The sequence below is a fragment of the Cimex lectularius genome, unplaced genomic scaffold (assembly GCF_000648675.2).
Source record: "Cimex lectularius strain Harlan isolate CLEC.00 unplaced genomic scaffold, Clec_2.1 scaffold59, whole genome shotgun sequence".
Classification (NCBI taxonomy): Eukaryota; Metazoa; Arthropoda; class Insecta; order Hemiptera; family Cimicidae; genus Cimex; species Cimex lectularius.
The window spans coordinates 942,461-967,060 of record NW_019392794.1 but is presented as its reverse complement, the minus strand read 5'-3'; the positions used below and the strand labels follow the sequence as shown (position 1 = coordinate 967,060).

The 24,600-nt window shown below is 37.1% G+C and overlaps 1 protein-coding gene across 1 annotated transcript; it reads left to right on the top strand.

The window, feature by feature from the left end:
• Positions 1 to 14,690: 14,690 nt before the first annotated feature.
• Positions 14,691 to 21,021, top strand: LOC106661846 (putative leucine-rich repeat-containing protein DDB_G0290503). Its single transcript, XM_014385551.2, has 4 exons — positions 14,691 to 17,610; positions 18,105 to 18,136; positions 18,181 to 18,194; positions 18,272 to 21,021. The coding sequence occupies exons 1-4, from the start codon at positions 14,817 to 14,819 to the stop codon at positions 20,994 to 20,996; spliced, it is 5,565 nt and encodes a 1,854-aa protein (XP_014241037.2). The 5' UTR covers positions 14,691 to 14,816; the 3' UTR covers positions 20,997 to 21,021.
• The last annotated feature ends 3,579 nt before the right edge of the window (positions 21,022 to 24,600 follow it).

The following is a 24,600-nucleotide window of genomic DNA, read 5'->3' as shown; positions in this document are numbered from 1 at the left end:
TTAATTACCTATAATATTTTAAAATGGACCAAATATTGTTATAAGATAATATTGTAAATGGAGGATGGTCTAAGAGATAATTAAGGTCGTCACTTGTTTGTTCTCTCAGAGTAATTCACCCAAACAACAACACATTATTGAACGAATTAAAATGACTGCAGAACATCAAACACAATTATTTATTGGGTCAAAACGTAAGAATAAAAAACAACTCAAAAGTAGCTGGGCTTGTTTACTTTTTCAGTAACTTTTCTAAACTTATCATCTGATGTAATAGGGTTGTTAACGATCTATTATGTTTTGGTCTGTATCATGCTTTCCGGTATTTCGCCAACATTACTAGAATAGGCAGACCAGGATGATCGGCAACAACCAACAACCAAATTAGCTTCATCACCAAGCAAACCTCAAGGAGAATTCTCACAATTTATATTTTGTTATATGTATTTATTACTATGTTTTTCAAGTATATTTAATAAAACATTAAAACTGGCAAGAAGTCTGTTCCCTCATAATTACTGCTTACTTCCTGGTTATGTAATTTATCAAAAAAAAACCCGATCGCTTTTTATCCATCAGAACATTGCTGTCTATATAATTCAATATTTTTGTTATCCATCCCGTTGAACTCGATGGAAATATCGGGTTAAAAACAAATCCTCTCTAATCCCCAAGAGGTTCTAGTCGAGGATTACTTTTTTATATCCAACTCAGCGGGATTCCACGCAAGCAAAATGTTCAAATAAAGTTGGTCACAGAAATTACAATAACGTAGTTGTTTTTTGTTTTTTTCATTCAATAGAAAGTTTAGCAAGCAACATTATACGTTATTATTGGCTAGTGTTCTAAGTGCATTTATATAAAACAAGAATCACCACATGGATTTTTTAAATAAATAATGAAGAAATTAAATAAAACAAATTGACTGACCAGAATAGCGCTGAACATTAATGAATTAATATTTAAATATATATGTTATCAGAATTTATTTATTATATTTACTTGAATATAAAAATCAAGAAGGGATGTTCTTCATCGCTGGAAAAAAAGGAAAAGTATCGTTTTCCCGTCCAGTTAATGGCCAATTGTTGCAATTTCGTCTGTCGAACGGTTATCCATCATGCAATGTCCAAACATTCCATTAACCTTCCCGACTTTTTCCGTCGGAATGCTCTTGTGAAAACCGCCGGCCCGTCCATTTTAACAGATCGAGGTGGGAAAAAGATAATAAATTGTACAGAACCACTTCTTTCCAGGGAAGGCGAACCATTTTTCAGCCTTCTGTCAAACCGGGGCGTGTATTCATCATACAACACGTCCTACCTGATCTGTCGAAGTCTACCGGGCAAACACTTTTATGATTAATAGACGCGTAGCTACAAAGCGCTCCTGAGAAAAACGTCTGAAAAATTCTCATGTCAAAACGCTTTCGCTGATTATTGAACATAAATCTTATCAAAAATGTTTATTCCGTTTAGAATATTTTGTCTTAAAATCAGCACATACATAAAAAAATTATGTAATGTGCATAGTAAAAAACCGTCTATTTATCTTTCAATTGTCATATTTCCTAATTACAATACAACATTATATCTCCTGTTGAACGATAAAAACAATTGCAAATATTTAAATTGTGCAGGGGGATCTCGGTGATAATTTCATTTGGGCATCCAACTCAGAGTTGGATTCTTGGCACTGCCAATGAAATTATAATTGACAGAACGATAAAAAAAAAATTGTAATAGCGGTCTGACCCGTCGTCCGCGACACCCATTGGGTAGTTGGTTGTTAAGAACTCTTTTTCATCAAATTGGACTGGATCGTAAACTTGTATAAACCTTACACATTGGCCATATTGTCCAAAATCCGCACAGTAAAACACATAGGTTTATTCTGACTTCCAAAAAGCATTCCTTAAAAATCAAACGACGCATTTACCTGTCTGTCGCTTCTCTTTTTTGGATGAAAGAGATATGAGCCATGCCTAGTACGACACAGATCCCAAAATTGTAAATCTTCCTGTGTCCTGAGATCACAGAGGCTCAGAAGCATACGCGAAACTTCACATAGCATTCTTATCTCAATATATTGTTCTTCCAATCGGAAAAGTAATTAAAGTTAATAACACGCTACCGTGGTAACTCATCTAAATAGATCATTAGTAGGTTTAAGACAAAAGTACTCAAATCAGAACGCAAATTTTGTGGAGTCATTCTTTCCGTGCAGCAAAACGTCTAATTTGACTTTACCTGGGCTCGAAACTTGTTGGTTTTATCAACTGCGCAAGAGGATCAAACAACTTGGATTTCCTCTGACCTCCACCAACTATTCCTTAGAAATCAAACGACACATCGTTAAGTTTATTTTGAAATATAACTATGAGACATGAGGCAATGCTAGTAACACAAATCAATGAGAAAAAATTATCCATAATCGTGTTCCCAGATCAACTGAGTTCCACGGTATGAGCTAAACACCACTTTGCACTTTTGTCTCAACAGATTTCAAATAGTAAAAGTAATGTCTAACAAAGATCAAAACAACAGCATCATACAAACCTCAAAATTTAGTTGCAGTAGCCAAAATAACCTCCAATTTCTAAAAAGCTAAAGCTAAAAATAATCAAATCAACACAAAACTTGAGCAAAAAGGAAAAACTCTTTCATAGCAGCAAAACGTCAAATTGAACATTACCTAGGTGCATTTTAACTAACTTGCATTTTCACATTGGTTTTGACAAATGCGAAAAGGATCAGACTACTTTTGTTTCCTCCGACCTCCAGCAAGCATTTTTTAAAATCAAACGCATTTACATCCGTAGATCCGTAATATGTCGTAGATAGCTCTATGCACGTGGTTTCAACATAATTCTAATAGCAAAAGAAATGCCCAATAAAACGTCCCAACATCAGACTACCAAGATAACTCATCCTAATCATTTACCTGGAGATTCAGTTGTAGCAGCCAAAATAACGTCCAGTTTCTAAGAAGCTAATTCAAAAAGTACCGAAACGAAAACACATATTGTGTGGAGAAACAGTTTCTAAACAGCGAAACGTCAAATTAGACTTTTCCTAGGCCGTAAGCAAGAATGGATATTGCCAAGTGAGCACTAGCATCAGATAAATTTGATTTCTTCCGACCTCTACTAAGGACGACTGTTAGTACCACAGATTTATGAGCGTTATTCATGGTCCGTTTATCTAATAAAATAAAAAGCGATACGGCTGCGACTTTAGCTTCACATTCAGATATTTTCTCTCATTTCTCGCTTCACAGAACAACATTGAGTCATGGACTCCAATCTAACCCATCTGTAACCCTAAACCAACTTAGCCTAATCTTAACCCTAATCCTAACCCAACCTATCCCAACTCATTTGTGCATCAGCTCAAAAACATATCCATCTAAGGACTGTAATATTTTTATTGAATATTTTTATTGTGATAAGATATTTAACAACTTAACGGTAAACATATTTGAATATTTCAAGCAAACGTAAACCTTCTTTATCAACTTTTGTAATAGGCCAAAACTTCCCTCGGTTTCAACTCTTTGTCAATTAATTATTTTTACTTCTGCAATTATTTTTACCAGACATTTTTTCTTAATCTTGTAATCTGTTCTCTTCCACGTTTTTATGTGTCCTTTCCTTTCTCTCTCTGCTCCCTACATTTATTTTTCAAGTTTTTACGAACACTTCAGTCAGTTCAATTTAAAGGTTTCCATTTGTGTTTACATTTTGAGTAAATGCGCTAACAATATAAACTTATTTATTGATAAATAAACAATCGACGTCGGAGAACGGGGCTTTAAACGCGAGATAAAGTTTGGGCAAACAATCGTCGGACGTTCGACTTGCAAGCCGGGTCACACTAATCTAACTTCAGAAATTGGTTTGACCCCACTCCCGCGTGTCGGTCAGCTTGCAGACTCCAGAAATTTCTTAGATCTTGGAAAAAATCGTCAAAAATAAAATCAATCTAGTTTTATTTTAAACGTTTCATCGAATTTTTGACAATTTTTGTTTATTTAAATAATATTAAAACTAGAGGACAAAATGGAAAACGCATTACCATTAAAAAAAAATAGTAATACAGTATGGTTTATTTCCCGTAAAAGACCATTTTAATTGTAGCAATAAAAGTTAAGTCTAAATTGATAATATCTGTAAATCTGTTTTAACCAGCTGTTGTCAGTTTACGAAAGTTAGTTTTTTTAATACCTTTTTAAAAAGTGCGTAGAGACCAATCAGATAAATTACCAATAATTCAACTTTTACTCGACAATATACTTACAAATATAAAAATAGCAGATAGAAATATAGACAAAAAATATGGACATGATCTCAATAAATAAACTGTTTTAAGAAGACTTAAGTACTTTATTTCCAATATAATCGCTTGTGCTACACACGGATGGCACCAAGGCTGATGGGAAAGCAGGATGAGGGTTTTATGACCCAAGGAAGAAGTATGGTCGATAGGTTAGGTTGCCGGAAGAGACATCAGCCTTTTTTTAATTTAATTTTATTTTTTTACGATGGTTCCCAAAATCAGAGGTAATATAAACCCTCAGGGACCCAGTGTTTTTGTAAGTATGTCGGGTTCGAATGCAGGTCCGCTGGATTCGAACCCAGAACTTTTACCATACAGCGATGAGCGCAGTTTCAACGCCTAAACCGTTGCGGCCACCGACGCCCTAACATCAGCCTTTAACTGTGAGCTTCAAGCAATTAAGGGGACACTACTTTATACCCGATCAATTAATTACTTACGATAAATCAACAGTGATAATAATAACGGGTTCCAAAAGTTCCTTGGAGGCGATCAAAGCAGTCAATGCACAAAAATTAAACAATTACATAATACGGCAAATAAGGAACATAATTGTCAAAATGGGAAGAAATAAAACTCGTCTTGTTTTAGATTCTAGCTCACTGTGGCAATAAAAAGCAGATTCATTAGCGAAAGAAGTAACCAGAAAACCAACAATATTAAATATCAGATAACCATACCATGACTGTTATCCAATGGCCATGTCGAGAGGCATGAATAGTTGGCAGACTCAATACAGTGAGTGTGGTGTGGCTGCTATATAAAAAATGTTTCCTGCCATTTCGACAACACCCAGATTTTGTAACGACCACTCATAAAAGAGCAACGTGCAGGATAATGGGGAGGCTTAGATCCAATCACGGTGTGTGCAAATATTACTCAAAAAATGATAAATCAGGAACAAGACGAAAAGTGCACGTCTGGTAGCATAGAAACATTGGAACACATCTTCATGATGTGTCCATTCTACGAAGAGAAACATAGGAAGATGCTGAATGCTATTCAAAACAATGGGAAATGTGGTAGGATATTCAAATATAATAAGCTCCTATCTAGCGAGGTTACCTCTGCAATAGAGGACTTCTTGAATAATATAAACAAAAGAGAATAATTATATTAAAATAAGGGTAGTAATAATAGTTGTAATTATTGTATTAAATAATTTATTCATTTGTTATTTTGAACACATTGTACATTATTATATGATGCAAGTAGCTCTGGCAACCTGCTGATGTCAAATTTTTTTTAACGTGCTTATTTTTTTAATGCTCAGATCACACCCAAAATTGATTTGATAAATTAACGTTTTGTGTAAATACCACGAGAGTTTTAGAATGTGTAAAATTCGTCAAATCAATGATCAGGGTCACGGGTTTTGGATGATTCATTCCCTTAGCCTTTGGAAAATTCATACTTTCATAACGGCATACCTTATAAGCTCATGTGTATGGTTTATTTATACGAAAAGTAATAATATGACGATTTTATTTATTTATGTTACAGCGCGGTTTCATGGGCAATTCCTTCAAATTATGAAGCGCGTGGACCGTTTTAACATTTATCGAAGTTCATCATGACATCGTAAACATACACCTAAGAGAAAACTTACCATATAATAATTTACCGTATTCATACGACATTATTAATCAAAGTTGGTTGACATAAAGTTTGAAACAAGTCTTTAAAAGGAAAGGAAAGTTTTTTTAGTGCAATTAAACAATTACATAATATAAGTATAATACATGTATATATATATTTTTTGTGGCACGTTTGTTGGGTACATTCCTGTGATTTAAGTTTTTAAGATGTCAACTTCTCTTCTCGTATTTTGCATAGGTAGATAATGTGCTACCAGTATATACATAATTAATGAAACATAAGTACAGAAGCACTATTTATTTATTTGCATAACTTATGACCTATGAGTCACTCACTTTGGTGTTTTGGTGGCCTGGGTTACACTTCGGTTTTAGACGTAGCACCGCCGAAGTCAGGCTCCATGTGTTATCCGCAAGATCATTTAAGCATTTTTTTTTAATTCATTCTTTCTTACATATTATCTCAATTAGGGTGGAGGAGTACTCGATATTCCCCTATCATCCTTTTTACTTATAAACAACTGCACATACACTAACTACTGTAACTGAGAGTCGAAGGGGCATTTGATATTACGCCATCGACGCTCGCATACTACCCACATATTCGCGCTTAAAAATAATTCTCACGATAAAATAAATTTATATATGCAGAAATACCTCTGTATCTTCCAAAAATCTAAATGCTGATAGCCTAGAAGCACAATTATATCATTACGATAATTAATTTATTAGGATTGATCTACAATTTATAATTGGATCTAAGCTAATAACTTCAAAGGAGGTTCTACAAGATAGCAAAGTACAATTATGTTCGTGCGTGTACGTATGTAGATCATCTTGAGATCTTTTTCGTTCTTCGATCGTGAGCACGATTATTTATCTTTGTTTGTGGACCGTTTATTGGGTACAGTCCTGTGTCTGTCCTACTGTTTTTAAGATGTTTTAGTGACTGGGAGTTTTGTGCCCCTGAAAAAGGCCAGTGTTGTGTAGTAGCGTCGAGACGTTGGATCAAGGCCGAGACCGTATGCGTGGTGTCGTTGGTGGTTGTCTGTGACCGAGTAAACCGTTGGCTGAGGTCCGGGGGCCGTGAGTCGGTTGTCTTTAGAGGTCGAAGGTACTCGAGTGCAGCAATTAGCCGAGAGCAGCAGTTGGCGTTTATAGCCAAATCGGTTGTGTTTAGAAGGCGAGAATCCGGCTAATGCTGCGGTGCTCCATTAGTGATTTGTGAGAGCTCGTCGGGTTGACGAGCCTGCTGTCGTTGATTATTAGTGATGTTTGAGACCTCTTCGGGCTGAGGTGTCTGTTTCCAACGGGGCAGTGCTTATATATGGAAGAGCTCTACTCTGATTGGCTGCAGAGAGGAGGATGAGAACAACCATAAGTGGTAGTGGCATCTAGCAGTAACGTGTGACTACAAGTGGCCACTACAGAACTTCTTTTCTCTAGATAATGTTTTAACCATAAATACATAATCAATGAAACATAGCACTATTTATTTATTTGTATAAGCTCAATTCTGCACATATATAGAGAGAATCGAACTTATGACTCAAGAGTCATAAGTTCTGGTGGAACTTATGGCAAAAACACTCTGGTGTTGTAGTGGCCCGGGGCTATACTTCACCTTCACCGCTGGGAATTTTTCGGCATTATAGAAAATGTGTGGTTTCATTTTCTCAGATATGGTACGCTCCATTGATTTACATAAAATTTCTTTGAAAAAAATATTTCGTAAAAAATAATGGTTTAAAGTACAATTTTGGGTTGTTATCATTTGAAATGGAACAAGGCTTTTTCTTTAAAAGGTAGTTTGGATTGATAACAGCATGGATAACGAACAAAAGCGAGACGAGCCCCCGCCCCCTTGAAAACTCATGTCTTGGTCAGATGCACATAAAAGGGAGATTTTTTCTAAATAAGGACTCCGATAGCGTGCAATGTCTGTAGAGGAGAGATAATGTTTTTTAAATAGTGATTAGCATATATAGAGGTGGTTTGGCTCGGCCCTGGGGCCTCCTACATCTCAGCGCCACTTGGGATTTTCTTCTCTCTCCTCTCAATTTATACCTGTGAATCTAAAGTTTAAATCCCCTCCCAGGGTTGGAAAGTCGGTAAATCCGCAGCCATGGGGTGTGAGGGGGTGAGATTTATCTGCTGAAGAGGGCCAGTCATTAGCGATGGCCCTCGCCACACTAACTCAAGAAGCGCCCTGCTCCGAAAGCCCGGTAATAAAGTCTCCGATTCCCATAAGGGCTCATTGACTTATTTGGCTCACATCCAGCAAGTCGCATTTTACCAATTGATCAGGAACTGGATTGGAAATTTGTAATTTATTATGTTCATAGGGTCATCAACGGCCTTCAATTCCAAAACCCTGTCTTTACTACGGTTATGCTATTGCTACGTGTTTAGCAGTGCTATCGAAATAACAAATTTAGCCAAAGGTTTTTGCATGACATCTGCGAACGTAAAACGTTTAACTCCTCCAGGGAACTCAGTTTTATGTAGCATATTTTACATTATGGGGGACCGCGGTAGCCGAGTGGTTAGCATGAGAGACTCTCACGCCGCGGTCGTGGGTTCGATTCCCACCGTCGCCTCTGGCCCTTTTTTCCCGATAACCCCCAATTTGAACACACAAGAATTCGTACTATGGCTAATATGCAAGATAAGGCCTCTAAAAAAAAATATATATATATTTTACATCATCCTAAATCCTTTTCAACAGATGATAGAAGCTTTTCTAAAATTCAGTGTCAAGGTTTGCTCGATGTACAAATGATTTCCAGTAAATTGTTGATTTTGTTGACAAAAGGTTAAAAAATATACATATCGAGTATCAAAATGTCACTCAAAATAATTTAATATTTAATACGTAATTTAATATTTATTTGTATAATTTATGTGTACGTAATTTATATCATGTCAGAATTACAAAAATTTCAGAAAAGTGTTTGTTAACCTTTTGGGCTGACAAACTACCGCATAGTACTCAATATTCCCGGGCGTATGTCGAGGGGGATGAGCCCCTCCGTTCATAAATTACATTCACTATACTTCTGAGTACTCTGTATAAGTTCGGGGTAATAAAATATCACACTTCGTTTGCACTACCCCAGTGTACTCGATATTCCTCGAGGTATTTGGAGATCAACCCTCCATTCGCGCTAATACATTACTTTCACACACCAGACTTCATTTACACTACCCCAAAGTGCTCGATATTCCTCAGGTCAATTGGGGTTAAACCCGTTCATTCACGCTAATAAATTATATTCACGCATTCATTCGCACTACCCCAGAATACTCGATATTCCTCGAGGTAATTGGAGATACACCCTCCATTCGCACTAATACATTACTTTCACACCCCAGACTTCATTTACACTACCCCAAAGTACTCGATATTCCTCAGGTTAATTGGAGTTAAACCCCTTCATTCACGCTAATGAATTATATTCACGCATTCATTCGCACTTCCCCAGTGAACTTAATATTCCTCGGGTTATTGGGGATTAGCCCCTGCATTACCAAATGTAATAGTACATTACATACATGTAAGAATATATGTAATTAAAAATATTTATGAACCTGAGATATTGGATCGATCTTTATCCTTCTGCATTGCCGTATTTGAAAGGAATATTTAAATCAACCCATAACAAATTAGAGTTTGCAGTCTGGAATCTGCATACATAAAAGTGAATGTTCGTATGCGTTTTAATGATAAAACGAAAACTACCGAACCGATTTCGATGAAACTTGCACACTTTATTCGTATTCAGAGAATATAAAATGGATATATAAATAATGGGGGTCAGGATTTACAAAAAAAGAGAGGTTTCAGGGATTTGTGGCGTCCATTTTCACATCTGCTTTCACTGGTGTCAGCTATCCAGTCAGCCTTCGGCTCCCGATATGACACACGTTCCCCGCGACTTTCAAATTCGGATTTGGAAGCACTAACAATCAATAGATTAAAAAAGCTGCGCTAACACTTTATAGTCACAAAAATTACTGAATCGGTTATAGTATTTTAACCTCTTATATATAACTATACATTATAGTCGCAGAAACTACATAATTGGTTTCGCTGATGTAAACTGTACAGTACTATAGGCAGGAGTGGTGTAGGTAGAAAGTACTACGGCTGTATGGCCTAACCATTGAGCCAAATGCCAAACCATCGTCATTGAGAAAAGTGCTCCAAGAGAACGTTCATTTAATGTACAATGAAAAAGACCATGAAAACAGGTTTTGTTTTAAAGTATATAATAATTATAAATTATGTAAAATATTATTAAACATTGTTTTACCAAACTTGGTCAGGTTAAATTATATCTGATATGTAGTAGTGTTGTTTTGCCAATCGGATTTATTAACATTCTGATTTTTATCAAATGTGAGGTTGCAATTTCAGATTTGTGTTCAGTTTTTCAATGTTTTGTAACTAATTGAGATGATTTTGCTGTATTATGAATTATGTTTAATCCTACATTCTGCCTTTTTGACACTCCTGTTGTAGAATTGCATTTTGTTGTTGTTTAAAAGACAAAATATTGGTCATCGCATAAATATTGCCAAGAGAATTAAAGATGAAAGACAAAATGGAATAGAAGAAGAAACAGCACAACAGAATTAACAAAATATATTTCATTCGCCACACCCATGTGCTACTTAATCATCAAAACATCACGAAGCACGGAATGAAGCAAGTCGAGTAGGAATTAGAGAATTAAGGCAATTTTTGCCTTTTTGTGATCGAAATGAACAACGTGACAATGTAAATTATATGGGTGTATATACTAAATAAATACACATATCAATCAATAGATAATCTGTGAATGGTTGTTTTTAGGGACTAATTGCGTTGTGGGGTGGTGACCTAAAACCTTTTTGCAGCACCCCGAGTTTTTTTAAATGTCTTGGAAGTCTCTTCCTTTTCATTATTAATACAGATGATTTTGTCGTGTTTTGAAGTGAAGTTTTCTAAGCATACCTAATAATGTTTAATGTTACATTCTGACGTTTTGGCTCTCTTTGCAGAACTGCATTTTGATGTTGTTACAAATGCCATCAAATCGACAACATATTGTTCGTAGAATAATATTAATATTATTACTGAAATGTAAACGAGGGGATAAACATACACCAATGATACCAATGGAAGTGCCTTTCCAATTCAAACTATTGCAATTTACAATTAAACTGGCTTTTGCAGTAACAATAACAAATCGCAAGGTTAATCATTGCTATTATGTGGATTAAATTGGGATAATCCGTGATTTTATCACGGACAATTATACGTTGCATGCTCCAGGTACCCAAGGGATTTGTTGTTTGTATGCAGGGTGTTCTTTTTAGATGGCCCGGCTGAATTTCTCTCGAACCCATGACTTTATAAAAAATACGTGTTTAATATTTTTTACTCTAGTTCCAATTGTTCACCTTTTTTTGAAGAAAAATTATACAGGGTAACTCAGGCCCACTTCAACTTTAAAATTTCAAATACGACCATATATATCCTGACATAACATTTTAAAGGACTTTTTACGCTGAAAACAATGAAGCAATCGGATTTTAAATTGGACAAACAATGACAAAGCTATGACAAAAAATTGGAAACAGTCATTTGTTTCGCGTGTCATAATCAGAGTCCCGAAGTCCCCGGACAAGATGAGAGCGATACGGCTTAAAATTTTAAGTACATGTCTAATTTTATGTTTTGAAAAACCTAAAGCCCTTCGAACATTTCGGAGAGAGAAATTCGGATTTTCGCTAAAATTCAGTAAAATAATCAGCTCTTCGAAGTCGAAATTGCGCTGCCGGTTTCTTTTTCCCATAACTTGGTCGTTTTTTGACCAATTTACAATCCGATTGCACCATTTTTTCAGCAAAGAAAGTCCTTTAAAATCATATGACAGATGTACGGTCGTATTTGAAATTTTGATGTTGAAAAACAGTGTCTAGGCCAATCATAACCTAGTTGAAGAACTGCGGCAAAGGATAGAAAATGTTTGTCAATCCATTTCCTCTGACTTTATCGCTCTGAGCACCGGTGAAGAGTGGTTAAAAAGAGCAAATCCTCGCATCTTTACGCAAGACAGGCAGCTCGAACGTGAAATGTGATTAATAAATACCAAACCAAATGACTGTTTTTTTTTTTTTTTACTTTATCCTAACTTTGTCATTTTTTGACCAATTTAAATTCCGATTGCTTCGTTGTTTTCAGCGTAACAATCCTTTAAAATGATGAGTCAGGATGTATAGGGTTTTAATTAAAATTTGAAGTTGGACTTGGCCTGAAGGACCCTATAATTTATTTACAAAAAAGGTGAACATTTGAAACTAGACTAAAAAATATTAAAAACGTATTATTATTATTTATTTTGTTTATAGCGTCATTGGTTCAAGAGAAATTCACCCGGGCCTTCTAAAAAGGTCACCCTGTATGTTACAAATGGAACCACCAAAAAATGGTATATCCGAGAGCATTGCAATGAATTTAACGTGTGGTGTTTAGTGACTTTAATGATTATTTGGAGATCGTGAGATGCAATCTGGTGTGAAGTAGGTTTTATAAAAACATTTTCTTTATCATGTTACGTTTCGGTCTTTATTGACATCATCTCCAGGGCCTGGAATTTATAAATATTGTTTAAATTTTACAAATACATGTTGAAAATTTTAGATTAAAAAAATGAATTTATACAATGCTAGAAAATGTTAGATTAAAAAAAATTAATTTATACAATGCTAGAAAAATATCTAACATTCTATAAATTCTTTTTTTATCTAAAATGTTCTAGCCTTGTATAAATTCATTTGTTTCTTCTTTTTTAATCTAAAATTTTCTAGCATTGTGTAAATTCCTTTTTTTACATCCTACATGTATTTGTAAAATTTAAACAATTTTTATAAATCCCAGGTTCTGAAGATGATCTCAATAAAGATCGAAACGTTGGCATGATAAAGAAAATGTTTTTCTAAAAGCTATGTCCCACCAGACCACATCTCACGATCTCCAAATAAATAATAATGAATTTAACACTGAATTAAACAGAAATTACAATTTAAAACAATGTAATCAAAAACAATAATAATATTGCATATGTAAATAACTAATATGATGACTAATTACAATCATCGATATCAAACATTCAATTGTGTTCATTCAATTTATATACGCTTCTATCTATAGCAGTAGCAATATGTATACTCAAAATAATGTGGTAAATAACACTTTTTATTACCTCCCCTGGGCAACGCCGGGGTATAAAGCTAGTATTATATAAATTATACCATGTTGAATTATGTAATATTTTTAAAATATCAACTTCAAACAAATTCACTTAATGAAGTTTTTTTTAATAGAAATACGGTAAGAATTATTATTAGTAGTAGTAGTAATAGTAGTAGTAGTGCCGCGGCGAATTGGAGCGATACATGAGACGGGGCTTATTTTCGTACGGCGTACGTGAGCTTCCTTCCTCGCAACACCGCCAAGACGTGTTGGTTGCCATATCGCAACGAATGAAGGGGCTGCCGCGACGTGCCGAGGCCACAGGGAATACAAGATCATAGTCACCGCACATATAATATTGAGGCGATACTGTTTGATATTCTTCTCTAGGTCGATAATGTTTGTTACCTCGGCGGAAGTGCACGTGATGGAAGAACAAAATAAACCAGCCTTTTGAGCTTTGAGAGGCCTGTATTCCATCAGCATCGTATGGCCATGTTTCAGATTATAAAATAAACAATATTCACACTCATTCTTTCATTCTTAAAACAGATTCAACCTCCATCCATTACATTCATCAACATAAATATATTGCTTTAAAAAATATGTATACATTTATTTAAATATGGTTACCGATTTATTCTCTAGACTATCAGCGCCTAGCCCTGGATTCCCTTCAAACGGACTTTAAATATTTTGATTACTCCTTTTCTTGAATTTAAAAAGCAATGTGTAAGTAAATACATTTTCTGACATTATAAGGGTTTCATAGTTAACAGGATTTTTAATGAAATAATTTCCTTGTTTATTTATTTTTTACGAGGGTTCCAACAACAGAGGTCATATAACCCGTCAGTGTACCGGTGCTTTTGAAGAAAAAAAAAACATTTGCAGGTATGTCGGATTTGAATGCAGGGCCGCTGGATTTGAACCCGGGACCTTTACCTTACAGTGATGAGTGCAGAGTCAATGCCAAAACCGTTGCGGCCACCGACGCCTACTTTTATGAGCTCGTGAGGGGTGAAGTGCTTGGGTTGGTGTCATCTTTGGCATTGGTGGGTGTCTTTGGCGGGTTAAGTCTGGAGTTTTTATTGTTCTGTTGGTCTTTGTGATCGTTTTCCTTCTCAATTTGTTTGATGTTTTGAATGGTGTAACTTATGTGGTGCAAAGCCGGAACGCGTTTGAATAACCACGTAAACCCGCGAGTGTAGACGGACCCACTAAATGCCCCAGTGCCGGTTCAACATGTAATTGTTTTGTTGTTAGTCGTCCATTTTATGCACCGACCTTTGATGGTGTGACAGTTGTTATTTATAACCGCCTGCGTTGCGTCCGTCTTACTATCGATTTTGAAAGCTGCAACGTCATCTGCACATAAAAATAATATATTGCTTTCAAATATCGTAAAAAGAGACTAAAATTATTAAATTACACTAACTATAACCCGTTTATAAAAATATAGTTTCGAGTTATTTACCTACCGTTAGTCGGTTTACGAACATGTGGGAAGAAAAACTCATATGATCGATTTGTTCAATATGTGAGTAGACGGAAGACGTTGTTTTCTCGAAATCATGTTAAAAAATAATAAAAATTAAGTGAAAGGTATGAGCAAGTTTTGAATTTTATTGATCACAGATGAAGGATTTTGGAGAGGAAATTTCTCGTCTCCATACGGTCGAGGAGGACATCAAAGAGCTCAAGTGTAAGATGGAGCCGTTCACCTGCGGCGGCGTGAAGAGGAAGGAAAACGCCGATGTGGCAGGTGCGAGAATATCAGAGGGGCTGGACACGTTCGATCAGATTCAGCTGCTCTTCGAAGACCTGAGGAAGGTAAAGGTCAAGATCGAAGATCATCTGCTCACGGCCTCCGACGCCCCGTTCTCCAAAAACACCAACGAGATCAAGCACAAGCTGGAAGAAATCAGAGCGGAGTACACGAGCATCCTCAGCAACGTCGAAAGAAGCCACAAGGAAGTAAAAAGTTTAAAAGACAATCTGGAATCCTTCGATAACAACGACAAGCCGGAAACTGCACTGGAAGATTCAACATATGATCCTAACATACGGAATTTGAATTTAAAGAATATAAACAATGAAACAAAAATCAACCAGCCCAACAAGTCGACTCTTGTTTATCAACTAAAAACAGAAACCACTCACCCTATTGGGGGTTTAATAAAACCGGAAGAATTAGGACTAACTGTGAATAATTCGAGAATAAAATTGCATAAAACTAGGTCCGAGGTAACCGAAGAAACTACTACGACCCGACGGACTAACAGTGAATACCAAACAGAAACCGTCTACAAAGCGAATAAAGCATATAACAAGTCTGAGGAACAAGAAACCACGTACGAACGCTCCCCTTCGGATTCGGGACACAATGTCAATTTTGAAGCGGAATACAAAGACAAGAAACATCATTCTCTTGAAGAAGACTTGATATCTATAAAGTCCGACTTATCGCCCCCGGTGAGCGACCGTGCACCTAGTCCTAAACAATGGAAAGAAGCGAAACCGTATTCAAAAAGTAGATTAAAAAACGGTCGAATAAAAGGTATGAAACACGGTTTTAAACCGTTAGTTGTAAACCGAATTTCTCCGACCGAGCAGAAATATAAAAATTCCCATTCTGCACCAAGCATGGCTCACACCACCAGTAATCAAAGGGCCGGTATGCACCACAAAACCACAAGCAAGACGAAAATTTTCAGCGAGGACTTCTACTCCAACGATGACGTAGAATATGACAATCGAATGTATGATGTTGACAAACCTTCTTCCAATCCCGTCTTGCAGAAACGAGGGGTAGGTCCGGTTAAACATTCGCTAATGAAAGTGACTCAATCCAGACAAGATAACAAAAGTATAATGTCTATCGTCACGAACGACGATGCCCGAACATCCAAAATGAACCTTGCTTTAAAAGGATCTTCAACACCCGACACAATAAAAAAGAAAATGGACCTGAAAGAAAAAGAGATCCAATCTCTAAAAGACGCGTTAAAAGCTGCCGAAAAGAGCAACTATAAAGAGGCAGATCGACTGAGATCCGCAAAACTGAGCGACGTGGACATATCTGAAAAACTGCTGCACAAAAGTTACGAATGCGACGAGCTTCTGGAAGAGAACATCAAACTCAGAAAAGCTATCGACCAGATGGGAATAGAAATTCGGGATTTAGAACTAGCCAATCTACAATTGAAAAATGCCAAAGGGTCTTTAGAAATTTTAAAAGAAAAGAACGCGGAAGAAAACTCCGAGCTGCTGAATCGCGTGCAAATTTTACAGGAAGAACTTGACAAATGCCGTGAAATAAGCGACTTGAAGGAACAGCTGTCAGACGAGCTTGCAAGAGTCATGATGGAATTAAACGAATGCAAGGACATAAACAAAGAACAAAAAAACAAGCTGAATTCATTAAAGAAAGATAAGGACTGCAAAATATCAGATTTCGAAAAGAAAATCGAAAGTCTGAAGGCAGAAAATCAAGAAAACAAATCGAAACGAAAAGAGTTAGAAGACAAAAACAAATTACTAGAAAAGAAAAGCGACGAACTGAAGAAATCATACGAGAAAAAATTGGCAGAACAGACCGATCGCTTGAAGATGGCTGAAGCAAGGGCATTAAAACTTGAAGAAAAAGTACCATCCTTTGACGTGCAGCGAGAAATAGATGATCTGAAACGAACCAACAAATTCCTCAATGACGATCTTGTGCGATTAAAGGAACAAAACACAAGCCTGCAGTACGAAAAAGTGGAAATTTCTAAACAAAAAGAAAGGTGTGAAAAGGTGCTCAATACCATTGCCAACGAAAACGATAGCTTGAAGAGTGAAAGGATGCTTAATGATTGCGCCTGTCGAGATCTCGAAAACGAGCTGGCCTTACTCAAATCTGAAAAAATGCGACTAGACCATATTGTCAATACCACGAACGAAAGGATGATGGAAATGAACGAAAACAAAAATCAATTAATAAATAGGTTGACCGAAGTGGAACAGCAGAAAGCAAACCTGCTCCAGGATATGGACCTTGCGAATCAAGAGGTGTTGAGGCTGAGAGAAGAAAATTACCAACTGGATCTTAAATACCAACAGATTTCATTGGAATCGCGTGATAAATGTTCGACGAACGACGACGATTCCAACGATGTAGAACAGTTCGATGAACCTTCGGCTCACTCGGCTACAGGGGCTTCGAAACCTTGCTGCCCCCCGGCGAACAACACAGCAGCAAGCCAAAACGTTCGAGGATACGAATTCTCGATTAACAGCGGAATTCGAAGGAGTAAAGTTCACGGGCAGATTCAAAACAAATCGGCAGTAGAAAGTTCGACGCAAGTGTTTGCAATCGCAATCCCAACAACAGAGGGCGACGGACGTTCCAAGGGTGAATGCAAAAAACGACTTCCTCAGAGGAAAAAATGTTGAAGTTTGTTGTTTGCGGATATTTGTACAATAAATACCTTTTACTTTACTCCTTTTGTTTTCACTTTTTACTAAATGTGAATACTATATATACAATACAGACAGTATGTGTATGCACAATTTAAACAAATATTGGAAATCTTAGAATCTCTAAATCAGCACAAGAGTCTACATTTTAGATGTTTGTTTTTCACTGTCCGAATCACATTTCTTCTATCAATTCAAACAAATTACTAATAATTTACCTATTTATATTGTCCAACCACATGAACCTGACGAAGACCTTTGGTTTTCTGATCGTTGTGGCCAATCGAGAGCAAACTAAGCAGCCGTTTGCAGCAGTAAATATTTGTTTACCAGTTCCAACTGGCAAATAATGCAATGCCATTTAGATACCGAATGTTTTCGAAAATGCTGACCACTCTTCTACATTTCCTCTCACTGAATGAGTTCAAGGCTTTAATAGTTAATACGACTAAAAATTCCTATAAGCGGTTCAGCATCCAACACCAATAGATAAGCACGTCTTTGTATTGAACTATAATGTAAAGAAATCACATGTTTTTAGCCTGAACACAAAAAGTAGTCAGCCTTTGGGCTGTCACACAAACCCCAATTTCTGTATTTTCACCACAAACAAAAAATAACACAGTGTAAAGTTCTTCAGATTTATGTATTTTTCACGCAAGAATGCCGAGAGGAAAGTTTGCCGACGACGAATTTAAAGAGCTGAAAGTGAAGCTCGCGCGGACTGTGAGCCATTTCAACGCCTTGCAAAAGGAGAACCACTGTCACAACAGACCGTCGAAAACCAAAGATCTCGAGTTGTTGACTGGTCAAGTCATTCTTCAGCAGTTGAGGCTCCTTTTCGAAGATCTGAGGAAAATCAAGGGTGAAATAGAAAATAACTTCTTTAACACGGTCCACGGCGATATCGGCGGCGTCAACGGAGCAAGGCACAAGCTCGAACGAGTCAAAGAAGAGTACCTCAAACTCTTGTTCGATGTAGAAGAAGGCCGCAGAGCGATCGGCGTGCTAAGGAATAATATGAACTGTATCAGTGAAGTGTCATCTGGAAAATTGTCAAAAGAATACAACTCACCTGACGAAAACGGGGTCACATGGATACGGGAAAAATCGAAGTCGGAAGAAGAAATTCGCCATCCTTGCAGTCCTAGCGAAAAATCGACGTACGTCTATCATTGCAACACAGCCGTCGGAGGTCGCGGTAAAAATGTCGGGAAGGCAAAGGGGAAAAAAGAAGCGAGCCCTCCTCCGAAGGAAGAAGGAGACGTACCAGAAGAGCTGGATCAATATTTATCTTATATTTTCAAAATCGAATGTGAAAACAACTCATTGAGAGAGCAGATAAATCAACTTCAGTCTGAACTGTGCAAAGTCACGTCGAATTTCGGGGAAATCCATTCCAGTCTCGGGCTCGCGTCGTCGGAAAACAAAGCCAGACAAATGGAGCTGGAGAAACTGAACAACGAAGTCAAAGAGCTGAGGGACAGGATATGCGTGGCGGACAGAACTGTTCAAAATCTCACTGAAGAGAACAGCCGACTGAAGAAAGGCCCTAAAGTCGTTCAAGAGGAACCGCAAAGAGATTCTTACAATCCTGCCGGTTCGAAATCTCAAAAAACTGAAATGCGACGACTCCAAACCGAGCTCACATCGGCTCTCAAAAAGAACGAAACTTATCAAGTAGAACTAAAAGAAGCTGTTGAAATTGTGAGAAAACTGACGACACAGCTGGAAAGCAAAGAGAAGGAAATAGACAATTTACACACGATAAAGTTCTCTTTGGAGAAGAAAGCGCAAGAGAGAAGCTCGAAAGATTCTGAATCGGCAAAGTCTTCAAAATCTCAGGAAGTTATCCTAGCACAGAAACTATTGGAAAAGAGTTACCAGATAGAGGCTCTCATTGCAGAAAACGGAGAGTTGAAACGGAGGGTAGAAAATATGTCGGATGACGTTAGCAGTTTAGAAAAGAAGAAAGAATTTATTTGGAAAAAGAAAGATGAAATGGCTAAACAAATACAGTCTCTTTTAACTGAAAACGCGGATCTGAGTAAGTCGTTAGATGATAAATTACACGAAATATCTACTACACGGGCGTTGTTAACGCGTATAGAAAATTCGTTAAAAAGTGAGCAGAGAGGACACTCCACGACAAGGTCTGAGCTGACCAAAGTAAAGAAAGAATTGGCAGCGTTTATGAAGAAAATGACGAGTGATAAAGCCGAAAAAGACGTCGCCCAAGACAAAGCCACGGCGTTGCTCCAGGAAGTAGAGACCATCGAAAAAAAATTTAAAGACATGGAAGAAAAGAAAAACCAAACGGACAAAGAGGCGCAGCTTTTAAAAGAAAAATTAGACGAATTAAAAAGCGCCTATGAGAAAAAGTTCCATGAGCAAAACACACTGATGAAACTGAACGAAGGCAGATTTGAGCAGATGGAAAGCAAAATGGCCGAAGTCGCCAAAGAAAACGAAAATTTAAAAAAGCAGGTAAACGATTTGAAAAGAATTAACAATTCACTTGCCGAAGAATGCGTAAAGACCGGTCAAGACCATTTCAAACTCAAGTACGAGAAGATCGATTTGGTGAAGAAAGAAGAGAGACTGGAATTAACGATTAAGAACTTGAAATGCGAAATCGAAGAGCTCAAAAATTTCAAAGCGGTTCAATCTTCAGAAATCCGCGATCTTGATAATAGACTTGGCCAGTTGAAAGAAGAGAAAATGACGATTGAAAGCCAGGTGAAAACCTACGAAAGGCGGGTCGCAAGCCTCATCGAAGAAAACAAACAGCTCACTTTAGAGTTGCAAGACCAAGAACACGCGAAAGAGGAGCTGAAAAAGGAAATCGACGACACGAAGAGAAACTTGCGAGGCGTGATCAGCGAGAACTTCAACATCAGGCTGAAACTGCGCGAAAACACGTCGGACAACACAAAAAGCGAACCTCTGTCCGATTACTCGACGGATACAACGGCTGACACGAGCACGGTCATCCACAAGGGCGCAAATTTGACCATCTTGAACGATTTCCACGGCCAGTTCGACTCTTCCGACTATCGCCAATTTCCCGACTCGCCGTCACCCACGATAAAAAAGAGTTCAACGGCCGTCACGGAAACTCCAGCCAGGACAGGAATCTTGAAGTGGCCCCAGTGCAGCACCGCGCCTGCCAACGTCGGTGGACACCTCAATTATAGCGTGTACAACGTCGAATTCGACATTCAACCTCAGGCCGAACGCCACCGCCACAGGAACAGCTCGTACTCAGCCATTCCTGACATCTCATCCGACGATCTTCAGAACATTTACTTCAATACTGTTTGCGAAAATAAGTCTTGTAACAAACTGACTCAATAAATTTTCTCCATCGTCATGATTTTAACACGTGTTCGGTTTATCTCATTACTAGTTTTGGTACTTTTGGACATGAAGTCAACAATGCAGTTGGTCCCATTGGTAAAACGTCTTCTCCTTTACTTTTCTTAGCTTACCAATAGAAAGATCCATCATCTTGTACTTCGGTTATGGTCTGACAAAAGCATAACTTTGAATTTGCATAAAATCTCAAATTAATCCATATGTCAAATAAAGGATAGGATTTTGTTTAAATTTAACTGCTGTTAGCTCCATTTAAAATATTTTAAGTTTTTTGTCATAATAGTTTCTTTTTTATTTCTTTTGTTTTATTATTTGCTGAAAGTCCAAATTCTTCAAATTATCTGATTATCAATTTTATTCGAGTTATTACTTATTTTATTGGCTACCTTTCACAATTTTGTTCCATAAAGTCCTCCGTATCTCTTAAAATTTTGATCTTACTCAATTGGATTTCATTATTGGATAAGAGAGATTATTTTTTAAAAAAATATGTATTATAACCTTAAGGGAACAAAATAAACTTTCATTGAATGAACTTTTACGCATTTAAAAATTATTGTCTAAAGTTTAAGTAAGATTATCTTCATTAGATATGGCGCTTACAGAAAAGTTGCCCTAGCAAATGAGCTGTAAAGACATTTAATTGCTTAAAATTTGATTTTTCTGTTAACAAAACCTTCAAAAATATTAGACATTAAGATTTGGAAAATTTTATTAAAAAATGCCAAACGTAATAAACTAAACAAAAAGACATAGGGTTTTCAATGCTCTTTCCATTGGTGTAATCGAATTTTACAGTCAATTAACATTTTATGAAGCACAATAGACAATAAACTTATGAAATTATTGTGAAACATTGAAGTGACCTGAAAAGTGAAAATATATGGAATGTAGATCACATAGCCCAAGTGGTAAGAGCAGCGGCGTATTGAGCCGAAGGTCGAGGGTTCGAATCCCGCTCAGGACATTAACTTTTTCAGCTCATTTAAGACAAAAAAGATAACAAGAATAATTAATTGATATATGGAATATAATTGAGAATCATGCTTTAAACGATGCCGGTTTTTTAGTCCAATTTGGCATGTAGGAGATCCTTCTGAAATATTGACGTATGTCTACGGGATACCATATACAGTTGCCTATGTAAATAAGGCCTAGTGTTACCATCACCATTACTTTCACTAGATAAATCTAGGCGTGAGAGAATTCATCGGGCTGCGAGTTTTTTGATGTGCGGATTTATGGAGATGGAAGGGTTTTATGACATTTGTGGTAACGGGTGCGGATTACATTTTGAACGAAAGAAATATTTAGGATTGTATAGGTAATTTTGTTGGACACATAAAATGTCGCATCAATGAGTTTTTGAAAGTTTGGATACGGCGAATATTGGAATGTTTGGCTGAACCCCAAACTTCCAGCCCGGAAGTCCGCATCGGCTTAACGATAGTGTTATAAAGCAGCCTTTTATTACTGAGACGTGCGAGAGCTCTGTATCGTGTCATAACTTCTTGATGTGAAAGTTGAAAACTTAACCTGTGTGAGGATTCCACTTCGAGTCCTAGGTACCGTTCCTAGATAAGAAGGCAATAAAAGTGATGTAAACTGGTGGAGTATGTTTAGCAGAGTGGAGGTAGTTTGGGTAGATTTGTCTGCAATTAAATGTTATTCAACAAGACTTCGTAGAGGCGTTGATTACTTACAGTTACTTAAGAGGATCGCTATATCATCTGCAAAAGTGAGTGATTTGAAGATGAGAAATAATGTCAGCTGTGCAATCCTGCATAGTGTGGGGGAGAGAAACGCTACATCCTGAGAAACACCAGCAGTAAAAAAGAAATATGCAGAGTTGACATCAAAGACACGGAAAACCCGGTCAGTGAGGTAACTGAAGTATGATGTAGTAGCTGGAAGGAATGCCTTGAGTATGAACAGCATGCCCGGGTGTCTAACCGGATACAAAGTTTTGACTTACAACAAAAAAGGCCCCAGAACTGTACTGCCCCCCAAATCAAGGGAGAAGGAGGTAATATCTGGTGAATAGTAATTGGGAAATCCAAATTGACGGTCATAAATTATATTTTGACGATTTAAGTTAGAAAGAATTATGTTGTAAAAAAATTTCTACTACTCATTTTTGGACATTTTGGTTTTATCAATATTCGGCGTGCGGTAGGAGAAGTGCATATGTATTTGTTACGTTCTGGCACGGGAAGAGGCGGCGGCGTCGACGTTGCTTGATGATGCAGTAGTGGTCGGGGAGGCCTGATTCCTGCTTAAGCTTCCTGCAATATCGTTTTCCTTCAGTGCCATCATCAAGAATTGGGATTATCCTTGATCAAACCATCCTATATCTCCCAAGATAGGATCCACTATCTATCAGTGCCGACAACCACCTTTTCACCTTTAGTACGCGTAAACTTCTAGTTTCCTCCCTTATCCTCCTCTACTCAAGTTACGGATGTGTTGTGTACGGCAGACTCATTGGGGAGCTTGAAGATAAGCTTAAACGTCTGATGAATTATTTTGTACTTTTTTCTTCTGTTCCTCAAGAAGAACAGACATGACTGATCTGTACACCGAGGATGATGAAGCTATATCGGCATTTCGCCACCTTCAGTGTTGATTTCCGACTTCTTCGCCCTATCCGCCGAGACCCAGCCCTTTTCACTTTTAAATCCCGTTTCTTTGATTACTTCCTCCCTTACCTCTTGGCACCGAAGATTTTTATTTCCCCCTTTAGTTTAATTTTCTTAGTAGTAATGTGTGGTGATTAGTGACCGTTAATCGATAATTATTCAGAAATCGTAAGATGCGGTCTGGTGTGATGTAGGTTTCAGAAAAACATTTTCTTTATCATGCCAACGTTTCGATCTTTATTAAGATCATCTTCAGGGCCTGGGATTTACAAACATTGTTTACATTTAACAAATACATGTAGGATGTGGAAAAAAGTGAATCTATAAAATGCAAAATATATTTTTTTATATTCAATCAAAGTATTTCTACTCACTAAAAGTGTTTGTCTTCTGTGTAACTGCCATTCTTGCGTGTCGTGTTGAGAGTGCCAGTGAGATATTGCTGTTTTATGTTTTAAATGTTTAAATGCTGTTTTAAAAACCCAAGCAAAATCCTACAGCACTCGCTACCCACCATTTTGAACACAAACACAATTTCGACTTCAACAATCCAAAAATATTACATACAGAACAAAACAAACATAAACGTAATTTTTTAGAAATGGTTTACATCAACAGAGATAAACACAGCATCAATTACAGAACAGATACATGTAAACTCAGTCGCAGCTATGCCAATATCATTAATAAAATTCAATATAGATAACATGCATATATCATCATATCACATTTCACACATCAAACATTTTTCACATAGTCTAATTTTTCAACAAATTAGCTTTCCTTTTCCTATTTATCCCTTTCTATATAATCCTGAAAGGATAATCTGGCCGAACCATTACCAACGTATTTTTCCTTCGTTGGCTCTTTTCACCTCAAAGAAGCCGACGCCTTTTACAGAAATGTCTTTTCTATACCGACTTCCTTCCCCATCCCTTCAAAAT